Source organism: Symphalangus syndactylus, chromosome 5, assembly GCF_028878055.3.
Source record: "Symphalangus syndactylus isolate Jambi chromosome 5, NHGRI_mSymSyn1-v2.1_pri, whole genome shotgun sequence".
NCBI classification, from domain to species: domain Eukaryota; kingdom Metazoa; phylum Chordata; class Mammalia; order Primates; family Hylobatidae; genus Symphalangus; species Symphalangus syndactylus.
The window spans coordinates 37774130-37789055 of NC_072427.2; the positions used below are offsets into that span (position 1 = coordinate 37774130).

General features: G+C 42.0%; 1 protein-coding gene across 2 annotated transcripts in view; it reads left to right on the plus strand.

Annotated features, from left to right (window-relative positions):
- The window catches only part of CLN6 (CLN6 transmembrane ER protein), a 61294-nt gene that overhangs the window by 11695 nt on the left and 34673 nt on the right, over window positions 1-14926 (plus strand). The window contains exon 2 of one of the 2 annotated variants that reach the window (XM_055277995.2): window positions 7701-7868. The exons of the other annotated variant lie outside the window; for it this stretch is intronic. Within the exon in view, the coding sequence (XP_055133970.1) occupies window positions 7858-7868 (11 nt within the window). The 5' untranslated portion in view covers window positions 7701-7857. The remainder of the gene's footprint in view (window positions 1-7700; window positions 7869-14926) is intronic. 2 annotated transcript variants of the gene reach the window in all.

A 14926-nucleotide genomic window follows, 5' to 3' on the forward strand; every position in this document is an offset into this window, starting at 1 on the left:
AACCTGCCAGCCTCAGCCTCCCAAAATGCTGGGATGAGAGTCATGAGCCACCACGCCTGGCCACCTTTTATTTTTATTGTATCTGTTATAGGTTTTGCATTATGGTTACCATGGTGCTTACAAAAAAATTGATAATTTATTTTAAAGAGAGATAACTTACCTTAGATCACAAAAAAGAGCAGAAATAAAGCAAAACCAAAAAAAAAAAAAACCTCTGCACTTTAACTCCATCTCCCCACATTTTGACTATTTGTTATCTCAATTCACATATTTTTATATTGCCTCTCTCTTTCTCTCTATTTTTTTTTTTTTTGTCAGAGTCTTGCTCTGTCACCCAAGCTGGAGTGCAATGGTGCAATAGCTCACTGCAACCTCTACCTCCTGGGTTCAAGTGATTCTCCTGCCTCAGCCTCCCAAGTAGGTGGGATTACAGGTGTGCACCACCACACCTGGCTAATTTTTGTATTTTTAGTAGAGACAGCATTTCACCATGTTGGTCAGGCTGGACTCGAACTCCTGACCTCAAGTGATCCACCCACCTTGGCCTCCGAAAGTGCTGGCATGAACCACTGTGCCTGGCCGCTATTGCCTATCTCTTAACAGGTTGCTGTAGCTACTACTGTTTTTGATAGACTTCTCTTCTAGGCTTTATATTAGAGTTATGAGTGAATTTTACATCTTAATTAGAGTATTGGAGTATTCTGGGGTTGTCTTTGTACTTAATTTTACCAGTAGGTTTTATGCTTTCAAATGTTTTCTTTTGGCACATTAGTGTTTTTTTCTTTCAGATTGAAGAACTCCATTTAGCATTTCTTTTAAGACGGGTCTGGGGATGGTGAATTCTCTTAGCATTTGTTTGTCAGAGAAAGACTATCTTTCCTTCATATTTAAAGGATGGCTTTGTTGGATACAGTATTCTTAGATGGCAGTTTTTTTTTTTTCTTTCAGCACTTTGAAAATGCTGTCCCATTCCTTCCTGGCTTTATGGTTTCTGTTGAAGTCTTGTTGCCAGATGAACTGGAATCCCCTTATATGTTATTTGCTTATTTTATCTTGCTGCTTTTAGGATCCTTTCTGTGTCCTTGACTTTTTAGAGTTTGATTATTATATGCCTTAGGGTAGTCTTACCTGGGCAAAATCTGCTTGGTGTTCTCTGATCTTTCTGTCCTTGGATATTTATAACTTTTTTGAGCTTTGGAAAGTTTTCTGTTATTATTATTATTATTATTTTGCATTAGTGCATCTTTAATGTTAAAGCTAGTTTTTTTGTTTGTTTGTTTTTTGTTTTTTGGTCTTTTTGAGACAGAGTCTCCCTCTGTCACCCAGGCTGGAGTACGGTGGCCCTATCTCGACTCACTGCAAACTCCGCCTCTCGGGTTCACTCCATTCTCCTGCCTCAGCCTCCCCAGTAGCTAGGACTGTAGGTGCCCGCCACCATGCCTGGCTAATTTTTTTTGTATTTTTAGTGGAGACGGGTTTTCACTGTGTTAGCCAGGATGGTCTCGATCTCCTGACCTTGTGATCCGCCCACCTCAGCCTCCCAAAGTGCTGGGATTACAGGCATGAGCCACCATGCCCGTCCTTTGTGTGTGTGTGTGTGTGTGTGTGTGTGTGTGTGTGTGTGTGTTTTGAGATAGAGTCTCGCTCTGTCACCCAGGATGGAGTGCAATGGCACAATATCGGCTCACTGCAACCTCTGCCTCCTGGGTTCAAGTGATACTCCTGCCTCAGCCTCCTGAGTAGCTGGGATTACAGGTGTATGCCACCATGCCTGGCTAATTTTTGTATTTTTATATTTTTAGTAGAGATGTGGTTTCACCATGTTGGCCAGGCTGGTGTCGAACCCTTGACCTCAGGTGATCCACCCACCTCGGCCTCCCAAAGCACTGGAATTACAGGCATGAGCCACCGCACCCAGCCAAAGCTAGTTTTTTAAATAAAATTTTATCTCTATCTAGTCTTAACTAGTTTGACCATAAGGTAAGATTTTCATGAACTTTTTAGAACGCTTTACAATTTTCCATCAAACAGCAGATTAATTTTCTAAGAAAACTCTGTTATTCGGAAAAGTAGGCCGAGATTCTGGCCCCATATCAGTATGATTTCAGTGTTTTAACCTAAGGAAAAAAAGCTAAATAATTCCTTTTAAATCTTAGCCAACTTGTTTATACTCACAGAATTTTAAAAGGGTTTTACAAACCCTTTTCACTTTGCTTAAACCTTCAATTTTGTTCCATTACTCTTTTAGGTTAAGACAATGTTTAAAACCCTCTGAACTAGACAAAATTACATTCCCTTTAACAAAAACCATATTCCTATGACTTCTTACAATCTTTTACCAAAAGCACATTCCCCATACACCTTGTATGTAAAATTGTTTCTCCAGTCGTCTCAACTACCTATTACAATGTTAACGCTTAGCAACTTTTATTTTTAGTGAAAAACCTGGTAAGTAAGCAATTTCAATTATGAACTGGGGTGGAACTTAGGACATTAGACAGAAATGAAGATAAGGTCTGACTGTTAGCATAGCTGGTGGGCATGGCTCTTCATATGTCCCCAGGCCTTACCTATCATCTAATGCTCCAAAGTAGGTAAATCAAACAATTTTCAAAAGTCAAAGAAACAGTTTGACCTTAAAGCATTTAGCAAGTCTGATATCTGACCTTAATTTAAACCAAATGTCTACACTTTCAAGACATTTTATTTTATTATTATTTTTTTTTGAGACGGAGTCTCGCTCTGTCGCCCAGGCTGGAGTGCAGTGGCGCAATCTCGGCTCACTGCAAGCTTCGCCTTCCAGGTTCACGCCATTCTCCTGCCTCAGCCTCTCCGAGTAGCTGGGACTACTGGCGCCCACCACCACGCCCGGCTAATTTTTTGTATTTTTAGTAGAGACGGGGTTTCACCGTAGTCTCGATCTCCTGACCTCGTGATCCGCCTGCCTCGGCCTCCCAAAGTGCTGGGATTACAAGCGTGAGCCACCGTGCCTGGCCAAGACATTTTATTTTACCAATAATCTTAAAAACTGTCTTTATTTCCAAAAGGTTACTAAAGTCACATGAACAAAAAGGCATTACAGTTTCTATTTTTCTGGCAAAATATTTTATTTAAGCACTTATTTTTCTTTTCCTTGTTTATTTATTTATTTATTTAGAGATGGAGTCTTGCTATGTCGCCCAGGCTGGAGTGCAGTGGTGTGATCTTGGCTCACTGCAACCTCTGCCTCCTGGGTTCAAGCAATTCTCCTGTCTCAGCCTCCTGAGTAGCTGGGATTACAGGCATGTGTCACCATGCCTGGCTAATTTTTGTATTTTTAGTAGAGATGGGGTTTCACCATGTTGGCCAGGCTGGTCTCGAACTGCTGACCTCAGGTGATCCACCCACCTCGGCCTCCCAAAGTGCTGAGATCATAGGTGTGAGCCACCATGCCCAGCCTAAGCGCTTATTTTTCTATGCAAATTACTTAGAGCTCTTATATATATAAACAAACAATACATATAAATACACAGGCAGACAGAAGATTCAGCACTTGTAAAATTTGTCATTTGCCAGTTTCTTAATTGGATGTCTGGCTTCAGGGTGGAGCCCTTGGAGGAACAGGGCTGGGAAAGCATGCATTTCTAGGGCCAAATAAGCAGCAAATAAGCAGTTGAAGGCAAAGACAGATCCCCAAAATTAAGGGTGCCATTTTATACTGGATCCTGGATCCTCAACAGGAGGGAAATACTGTGGGACAGGATAGTGCAGTGCTTCTACCCTGCATTCCATTCAAGGCAACCCAAAGCCAATCAGCCCATTTTGTAATCTGCCCATCTCTCACGGGAGTCTCATCTCCCAGTAGGGGGCAGGGATGTCTCCTTATCTTCCAGGTGGCCAAGAGCGTGCGTCTCTGATCCAGGTGTGCAGAGTCAAGTATCCCTCCATAACTACTATTAGCCACCCCCTAAAGTGTATTTCCTACGTAGTTATCATAATGTGAAGTAATTTATGATACCCCCAAAACTCAAAACCATCGGATAACACAATGCAAAACAGAACAGAGCCTTTGATTTTGAGAGGGATCTATCTGCTTTTAATTCCTGGGGTTTCATGAGGAAAACAGAAGTTTTTTCCCAAAACGAGGTCTGTGGCGCCTCCTCTGTTTTTCCGAAAGAGTCCCAGGCTACCAGAAGTTAGGGCCTCTCATGTGTGCATTAAGAGTGGCAAAACAAAAAAAAAAAAAAAAAAAAAATGGAGAAAAATAATTCAGTCGACTGAGAAGAAAAAACCTTTTTCCAGAAAAACAAGTTCCAAGAAGAGAAAAACATAAAAGCCTTTAAATGTATCTATAGCTTGTTTATCCACTTTAAAATTATGCTTTTAACCATAGTGCTCTTTAAAAAAGAAATCCTTTCAAATCTCATATTACTTGACTTTAGCTATGACAAGTGGCCAGTATTTCCAACCTCTGAACTTTACCAAAGGTAACATCCTAGGTGCCTCAAAGACATGATAAGCAGTTTCTTTTTTTACAAGATTTAGAATCTCCACAAAGTAGTTCAGAGAAAGGAAAATTCAAGAGAGGAAATCAGAAGCTAACTATGGGGGACAAAAACTCAACAAATGGCAAAGTTACACAAATAACAAACCAGAAAGGAATCATTCCAGAAGCCAACAATTGAACCCAGGCCACCACTGTCAAAAGATAAAGCCTCAGCTACTGAGCTATACAGCATTGGGCAGTTTCTATTGCGCCAATTTCAAGCTTGCAAGGCTTTTAACTGCTCAGGAAAAATTTTTAGGACTAACTATGACATGAACCCCAAAATTCCTGTCCTCTGGATGGCGGAAACCAAGAGAAAGTATCCACACATGGTTACAAGGTTACGCTCTTAAGGACACAAAACAAGACAAGAATTTCATCCTGTATTGATTTCAGGGAACTGTAGCAAGGTTTGGAACTGACCAGCCTGCCAAGCTGGCTTGAAAAGTGGGCTTATAGGGGTCCTAAACCCACATTCTATCCTGTGATACCCCTCTCTCCATTACAGAACACAGAAAGACAAATTCTTAGCACAAAGTACAGCAGATTTGCTACAGCCTAAGATTAGTCTCACAAATCCTTTTTTCTATTAATCAAACCCTTGCAGAGGAGACCAATAGTTTACTGTTTTACCCAGACAGAGAAAGAGAGACCAGAAACTTGGCTGGTAAGAATTTCTTACCCTTTTTACTGGCATACCAGGTTTCTGGGTTCCCTTTTTCTGCAGCTTCCAGAACGGAGTGGCTTCTGATGACCCTGCTCACTTGTGCTATAGCTGTCGGGTTCAAGCCACTTTATAAGAGAAAAATCACTCTTTGCTGTTTTATGGAACCATAGGCAAAATTCTTAATTTGCAAGATGCTGCCCAACGGGCTGCATGGGGAACCGAATTGACATTTTCCATCCCAGCAAAACACACATAACAAAACGAACGTTAGTCACCTCATTCAGCACCCAATATCAGCCTGGCAAAGCTCAATCTTTTTCCTGTTGCTCCCTGTTTCTGATCCACTCCAGGTGGGGAGGGACGACCTCCAAATGGTAATTCACAATGGGGTCTTTGGGCAAGGCAAAGAGCAGACAGTCACCCCAAGAAACAGGTCTGTTGAGCCTTCTTTAGGGCACATCGAATGTGACTAGACAAATAAGGAGGGTTCTGAGTTAGACCTGCTGGACTTCCATCAGCAACCCCTCCGAGATCCCTTCCACATATACAAGCACACACAAAGATGAGACAGACAGAAGGCCTCCAAATCAGATCCCTAACCAAGAACTCCAAGAGTATCCCTTCCAAACTATCCTCCTATTCTCCGTCTGAGAAACCGTCTTGGAATCTTCCTGACTGAGAAGTCTCCCAAACCAGGATTCTTCCTACTAGTTAGAAAGAGTCAACTGAGAGCCCCCAGGAGCCAAACAGACACCCCACAATGAGGCTACAGACACAGACACCCCATGGTGGAGCTACAAACAGACACCCCCCAATAGGGCTACAGACACCCCACCATAGGGCTATAAACCCAGTCAGGAAAAGGAAGGAGGCGTTGGCAGCACCTAGGATACTCACCAATCCAAACACCCCGCAATGGGGCTACAGAGAGACACCCCACCATGGGGCTACACAGACACCTTGTGATAGGGCTACAGTTAAGGGATGTCTCCCCATGACTACTTCTCCATTGATGCGCCTTGGGTCAGCAGCACCCCGCCAGTAGAGAGATTACCAGAGTCAGCCCCTAGTCCAAGAGAACTAGGTGGCCGCTTGGGCTGGCTTCTGGATCCATTGCTGGAGGGGGGGCCACCAAACCACAGGCAGGTAGACACAAGGGCAATCCCCGTAAGGCCCACCAAACTTGTAAACACCCAAGGGGTTCAACTTGCCTGCTGCCTAGACAGAGCCGATTCATCAAGACAAGGAAATTGCAATAGGGAAAGGGTAATTTACGCAGAGCTGGCTGTGCAGGAGACCAGAGTTTTATTATTACTCAAATCAGTCTCCTTATTATTTATTTAAGTAAGCTTTGTACCCCTTGTTCTTGCTCAACTCCCTCTTGAACACCAATAATTATTAGATTTGGTCTTTTGAGGCAATTTCCTATATCTTGTAGGCAATCTTCATTCCTTTGTATTATTTTTTTCTTTTTTCTCCTCCTTTTCAAATAGCCTATCTTTGAGCTTACGGATTCTTTCCTCTGCCTGATCCATTCTGCTGTTGAGAGTCTCTAATGAATTTTTTGATTTAGCAAATGCATTTCTCAGTTCCAAGATTTGATTTTTTAAAATTTCAATATCTTTGTTAAATTTAATAAATTCTGAATTGATTTCCTGTATTATCTTGTAGATCACTGAGTTTCCTTAAAACTGCTATTTTAAATTCTTGGTCAGAGAGCTCACATACTGCCATCTTCTTAGGGCCATCACTGGTTCCATGCTTTGTCTGTTTGGGGTGGTCATGGTTTCCTGTTTCCTGTTGTTTCTTATGGATCTACATCTTTGCATTGAAGGATTATTTATTTATTCTAGTCTTCTCTATGTGGCCTGTTTTGCTTTTTATTGGGTATGTTTGCTTATAGAGTCTTTGTAATATACTGCTGAATTTCTTATTTGTTTGTTTGTTTTCCACTAGGTCGCTGCCTCCTTTTTGGCACTAGATGATTTCTTACGCCCAGGTTTGCCTTGGCTCAATAAACAACTGGAACACTGAAGTTCCAAATGGGGGAGGTCCCAGAGCAGACATCCTGGCAGTATGGACAGGCTGGCTAGGGATTCGTGCTCAGGTGACCTGTGGAATGCAACTGCTACAGTGTGGTGCTGCTAAACAGCCACTCTGATTTGGTGTCTTCTTTGGCCGAGTTACAGAACAGTGTTTCTAGGGCTAGGGATAGTATCCTCACCTCTGTCCTTGGTCTCTCAGTGTCCTCAGAGATATTTCTTCCTTCAGGCAATCATGATGCTTCCCATGGGTTGAAGCAGAGGCAAGGTCTCCTGCCAGTAAACCCACAGTGGTGGGAAAGCTAGTCGTCTACCTCAATCTCATTTTTTCTAGTGTAGAAATCATGAGTCAGGGGAAATTGCCCACGCACTTGGTGTTAGGCAGGTCAGGGAGGGGAGTCATGGATATAGAAATCCATTTATCTTACTGACTGCTCAGAGCTTTTTCACTTCTCTATTACTCCAGGAACTGCCTCATCCTCATATTTGGATTCTGGAATGTTGCTGGCATAGTGCTGATCATCTCAGCACTGTGTATTTGTTTTTGGTTTTCTGTGGGAAGGAATGTAGCCAGCTTGCTTCTACACCACCAGTTTTGGACTGGAAGTCTCCAGGCTTTCTTGATGCAGCTTTGGTAAGTTATATGTTTTTAGAAATGTTTCCCTTTCTAATAAATTTTCAAATTTACTAGCATAATGTTATTTATGGCATGTTTATCTTTTTCATCTCTTCCATATTTGCAGCTTTCTTCTGTTCTTCATTCATATTCTTGCTTATTTGTGAATGCTACTGTCTTTTTTTTTTTTTTTTTTTTTTGTGTGTGTGTGTGAGATGGAGTCTCCCTCTGTCGCCCAGGCTGGAGTGCAGTGGTGCGATCTTGGCTCACTGCAACCTCCACCTCCAGGGTTCAAGCGATTCTCCTGTCTCAGCCTCCTGAGTAGCTGGGATTACAGGCATGTGTCACCATGCCTGGCTAATTTTTGTATTTTTAGTAGAGACGGGGTTTCACCATGTTGGCCAGGGTGGTCTCGAACTCCCAACCTCAAGTGATCTGCCTCTCTCAGCCTCCCAAAGTGCTGGGATTACAGCCGTGAGCCACCGCGCCCAGCTCTGTCCCCTTTTTTTTAAAGGAATCTTGCCCAACATTTATCTATTTTATCTGGCCCTCCCCTGGCTTGTTATTTTATTTTATTTATATATGTATTTATTTAGACACAGTCTCGCTCTGTTGCCCACGCTGCAGTGCAGTGGCACGATCTCAGCTCAGGGCAACCTCTGCTTCCTGGGTTCAAGCAATCCTTCCGCCTCAGCTTCCCAAATAGCTGGGATTACAAGCATGTGCCACTATGCCCAGATAATTTTTTTTGTATTTTTAGCAGAGACAGGGTTTCACCATGTTGGCCAGGCTGGTCTCAAACTCCTGACCTCAAGTGATCCACCTGCCCTGGCCTCCCAAAGTGCTGGGATTACAGGCATGAGCCACTGTGCCTGGCCTGGCCTTGGCTTGTTGATCATCTGTATTGTATGTTTGTTTTCTGTTTCATTAATTTTTCCTTTATATTTATTATCTCTTTCCTTATGCTTTCTTTGGGTTTATTCTGTTGGGAGTTTTTTTCTTCTTACAGTGAAGCCTAGCTTATTAATTTTCAGTCTTTTTTCTTTTCTAATGAAAGCAGCTAGAGCTATAAATTTCCCTGAATTACTATTTTTCCTGCATCCATAAGTCCTGATATGTGTAATTTTTATCATTGTTTCTGTTCAACTTTTTCTTTTATGATTTCTTACTTGACTTATAAGTTATTTAGAAGTGTACTTCCTAATTTCCAAAACCTAGTGGATGTGTCACTTATCTTTCTTTTATGCACTTCTAATTTGGTTGCTTAAGTTAAATCTATGATTGCAGGTTATAAAATGTGGTTTATGTAAATCAGATTCTTGAAATTTGTTGAGGCTGGTTTTATGGCCTTTTATATGGTAAATTTTTAAAAATATTCCAAGTGTCCTTGAAAAGAATGTCTGTTCCTTGATTGTTGAATGCAGGGTAATTTATTCACTAAATTTACTAAATTAAGCTAGTGAATTGTGTTATTCAAATCTTTCTTGACTTGTCAATAATTGGGAGCATTGTATTGAAATACCCCACTATGTTTGTGGATTAGTCAATTTCATTTCATAATTCTATAAATTTTTATTTTATATATTTGGATGCTATTTTAGTAAGTACCCACAACTTTAGAACTATTATATCTTCCTGATAAATAAAACCTTTTATCATTGTATAAAGTCCTTATTTATCTCTTATAGTCTATTTTGGTCAAATCACAATATAGTTACACCAACTTTCTTTTAACTTTAGGTTGGCACAAAAGTAATAGCAAAAACCACAATTTCTTTTTCACCAGCCTAACAGTATTGCCTGTTATATCTTTTTTCATCATTTTACTTTCATCTTTTCTGTGTCCTTTTATTTTAGGTCTGTCTATTTTTTTTTAATTTAGGTCTAAGAATGTGTCTTTTAGTTTGTTGTTTAGTCCATTTATACTTATTGTGATTACTGATATATTTAGATTTTTACCATACTCTTTTTTGGCTTTCCATTTGTTTTCCTTTTTTAAACTTTTTTTTTTCCTTTTTCTTCTACATTGGGTTTTTGTTTTCTTATTCTATTTTACTTTTTACTGGTATGGAAGTTACACATTTTCTGTTTTTAGTGATTACCCTTGAAATTTTACCATGTACATTTAACAATGTCTAAAGTGAAAAAATACCTGAAACTTCTCTAAGAAGAATACAAAGAACTTAGAACAGTCTAACTCTCCCCACCAACCTCAGGCCTCCTTCCCCCATCTATAAATATTATTGTCCAGTATTTGTTTCTGTCCTTTTTTAACCCCACAAATTATACACCATCATCACCTTTCATTAGAAGTTTTTGCAGACAATTTTTGGAATTATTTACATACTTAATAATTTATTTGCTCATCATTCTTTCTTGCATTGCAATGATAAGTTATATATTTTTAGAAATGTTTCCCTTCTTCTGTGATCATTTTCCTTCCTCCTAAAATATATCTTCCAGAAATTGTTTTAGTTAAGGTCTGTTAGTGGTAAAATCTCGGTTTTATTCTGAAATGTTCCCATTTCACCTTCACGTTTCTATTTTACATGCATTTTTGAAAGACAGTTTTGCTGGCACACAATTCTGGGTTAACTTTCTCTTAACACTTTGAAGATATTTTTCTGTCTTCTAAATTCACTGTTGCTGCCACCATATAGTTTTTGTTTCTTTGTAAACAAGGTTTCTTTTCTCTCTGGCTACTTTTAAGATCTTTGCTTTTGGAGCTCTGTGGTTTCTCTACACCATGTCCAGATGTGGGTTTCTTTCTTTTTTTTTTGAGCAGAGTCTCACTCTGTTGCCAGCTGGAGTGCAGTGGCGCGATCTGGGCTCACTGCAACCTCCAACTCCCTGATTCAAGTGACTCTCCTGCCTCAGCCTCTCGAGTAGCTGGGATTACAGGCATGCGCCACCACACCCAGCTAAGTTTTGTATTTTTAGTGGAGATAGGGTTTCACCATGTTGCCCAGGATGGTCTCAATCTCCTGACCTCGTGATCTGCTTGCCTTGGCCCTCCCAAAGTGCTGGGATTACAGGCGTGAGCCACTTCTTTTTTTTTTTTGAGACAGAGTCTTGCTCTGTCACCCAGGCTGAAGTGCAGTAGCATGATCTTAGCTCACTGCAACCTCTGCCTCCCGGGTTCAAGCGATTCTCCTGCCTCAGCCTCCCGAGTAGCTGGGACTACAGGCACCCGCCACCACGCTCAGCTAATTTTTTTATTTTTAGTAGAGACGGGGTTTTGCCATATTGGCCAGGCTGGTCTCAAATTCCTCACCTTGTGATCCCCCCGCCTCAGCCTCCCAAAGTGCTGGGATTACAGGCATGCACCACCATGCCGGGCTGTGAGGCACTTCTTGATGTATGTTGTCTTTATCTGTGGGTTCATGTCTTTTATTAGATCTGGAAATTCTTATCCAGTAGTTAGCTTTTCAAATATTGCTTCTCTCTTATTCTCTCTACTCTCTCCTTCTGGGATTCTGATTGGATATTTTTTAGACTTTCTCACTCTACCCTTTCTTCTCTTAACTCTTCCTTCATGTTTGTCATCTCCTTAACAACCTCTGCTGCATTTTAGGTAATTTTCTCAATCTGTCTTCTGGTTTACCAATTCACTACTCAGCTTTATTTAATCTATTGTTTAGCCTGTCCATTGAGTTTTTGTTATTGTTGTTTTGTTTTGTTTCATTTTGTTTTTAGAGATGGGGTCTCTGTTGCCCAAGCTGGAGTTCGGTGTCACAGTCATGGCTCACTGCAGCTCCGACCTTCTGGGCTCAAGGGATCCCTCAGTAGCGGGAACTACAGGAGCATGCCACAACAGCGGCTAATTTTTTAATTTTTTTTTTTTAAAGATGGGGTCTCGCTATATTGCCCAGGCTGGTCTTGAACCCCTAGCCTCAAGTGATCCTCCCACCTTGCCTCCCAAAGTGCTGGGATTACAGGTATGAGCCATTGTGCCTGGCCTCCATTCAGTTTTAATGTCAACAAATTGTTAAGCTCTGAAATTTCTATTTGCTTGTTTTTCAGATATGTCTGATCAGTTGCAAAGGTCTTTGCCTTATTTTCTTAAATAATAGCTTTATTGAGATATAATTCACATGTCAAAAAATTCACCCTTTTAAAATATATAATTCAGTGGTTTTTAGTATATTCACAGAAGTTGTGAAGTCATTACCACTATTTAATTCCAGAACATTTATACCAACCCAAAGAAGAATCCTGTAACCATTAGCCATCACCATCAACTTCCTTCTGTCCCCATTATGTCTACTTTCTGTCTCTGTAGATTTGCCTATTCTGGACATTTCATATAATTGGCCTAATACAGCATATGGCCTTTTATGACTTGCATTTTTCACTTAGCATAATGTTTCCAAGGTTGAACCATGTTACATCAGTACTTAGTGCCTTCTTATAGCTGTATAATAGTCCACTGAATTTGTATACCATAATTTATTTATTTACAAGTTGATGGATTTTGGGGTTGTTCTCACTTGTTGGCTATTATGAATAATGCTCCTATGAACATTCGTGTGTAAGTTTTTCTGTGGACTTTTTTTTCAGATCTCTTGGTCCTATACCTAGAAGTGGAGTTGCTGGGTCGTGTACTAACTCTGTATTTAACAGTTTGAGGACCTGCTGGACTGTTTTCCAATTGGCTGTGCCATTTTATAATCCTGCCAGGAATATATGAAAGTTCCAATTTGTCCACATCTTCACCAACATGTGTTGTTTGTTTTTTTCATCCCTTGCTTATTCCTGTGATACCATGTTTTATTTATTTAAACATTTCCTACCTAGTTATTTTAAATCTGCTATTCAATCATTTCAATAACCAAAAAGCTTAGGGCTCTAAATGTGTTATTTTTTGTCATCTGCTCTCAATCATGGTGGCTTGTTTTCTTCTGTGTTTGATACATTCCTGGAGAAATGCAAGGAAGGACTTTTGTTTCATTCATTGCTATATTCCCATTATCTGGAACCAGGCTGAAATGTAACAGGTGCTTAACAAATCATTGTTGAATGAATAAATGAGTTCCAAGGACCTAAGCAGAAGAGTAAACCCCAAATAGCATGTACATTTGCTTCTTCTGGGTACCAGGGTGTTGACAGATATAGAGCTATGTTAGCCTCTGTCAGTCAGTGTCTGGTTAGGAAAACAGAAGCCCTGTGCCCTGTGTATTCCAAATGTATCCATCTGTGTCCGAACAAAGGACAGAAACTACAATGATTTAAACAAATGAAATTTAACATAAAGAAGCCAGGCGCAGTGGCTCACACCTGTAATCCCAGCACTTCTGGAGGCCGAGACGGGTGGATCACTTGAGGTCAGGAGTTTGAGACCACCCTAGCCAACATGGTGAAACCCCATCTCTACTAAAAATACAAAAAAAAAAATTAGCCGGGCATGGTGGTGCATACCTGTAATCCCAGCTACTTGGGAGGCTGAAGCAGGAGAATCACTTGAACCCAGGAGGCAAAGGTTGTGTTGAGCCAAGATCATGCCACTGCACTCCAGCCTGGGCGACAGAGCGAGACTCTGTCTAAAAAAAAAAAAAAATATATATATATATATATCGATTAATCAATGATTAAAAAGTAACTACAAGATGTCAAGAGAACTATAGGGCTAAGAGAAACTACCTAAGTAGGGCAAACTTTGAGAGGGCCTCCCTCCCCAGAGCTGGGGTTCAGACCTCATTGGAGATGTGGTTGCTGCCCACTGAACGGCAGAGAAGTTCACAAGGTGGCCTGGCCCAGAGCTTGTCCTCAGTCACTGGACAGGAAGGAAACAACCTTCTGGGGCCCAGGTGACAATCAGATAGGGGAGCATGCAGATACAGAGAAGGAGTTAAGGCACCACTGGGGATGGGAGGCCTGAAGCAGCCACTGTCCATGTTGGAGGGCCACAGGCAGGTGACTACCAGGCCGGGCTGAGGCTTTGAGGTCACCGAGGGACTGTGTCCTGGATGCTTGACTGGGATTGCACCACCGGACGGCCTCTCACCCCTCACCAGTCATCGAAGATACAGTGCCAGAGCCAGCAGGAGAAGCGTCTTCCTCCCCTAAATGGCCTTCCGGGGCCTTCTACTGAAAAGAATTGTTATGCTCACCATAAGGAGATACGTTTAAAGGAATTTTGCCCATTATCACAGAACAGGTATTAAAAAGTGAATTTGGAAACAAGAGGCAAGAAATATATCATTAGCATGCCAAGTACCTAGGTTCTGGATACAGGGAAACAGAGCTTTATACAACCATTGGGAGGCTGGGGGAGCAAAGGTAAGGGAGCCTTCCGCGGCACTTAGTCGGCAGCACCCAAGTGGGTGGAACTCAAGGGCTTGCTCTGAGGCCACTCTAATCTCAAGGGCCTCCGGGAGGCTCCCACTCACTCACTCAGCTTGCAACACTACTGCAGGTGACAATCAAGAAGCACACCCAGAAGGTGCAGCGAATGCGTGTCTGTCTATGCGTCCGCCTGCGGCACCTGTGCAAAGTTGCGGCACCTGTGCAAAGTTGCGCCCTCTCCCTTTCGCCTGCATTCCAGATCTCTCACAAGGGCTTCTCGTTTGCAGGTTCTGCGGAAGCCCCACATGGCAGAGGATTCTAGGAAATGTGGTTCCCGCCTTCTCGGCGACGCCGAGGAGACCTCAGAAGGGGATGGCAGTGACAATACGCAGTCCCTTAGAGATACTTAAGCTTATGTGGAGTCTTGGGCCAAATCCCCCCACGTCGTCACTGGCCCCAGGGCAGGCCCAGTAGCAGCCGACGTGAGCCTTTGCCCTGAAGGCAGCCCGACCTTTCCTTTGCGCTCCTTGGCTCCCTACCGCAGTCTCAGCGCCACAGCTTTGTTGTTGTTGGTTTGATTTTAGTGGTGGGGAACCGAGCAATGCATTAAAAGCATTTTTTGGGGGGCGGGGGGAATCTGGGTGCGGTGGTTCACGCCTGTAATCCCAGCACTTTGGGAGGCCGAGGCAGGAGGACTGCTTGAGGCCAGGAGTTCCAGACCAACCTGCGCAACGTAGCAAGACCCTATCTCTACCAAAAATGTAAAAATTAGTGAAGCATGATGGCACACG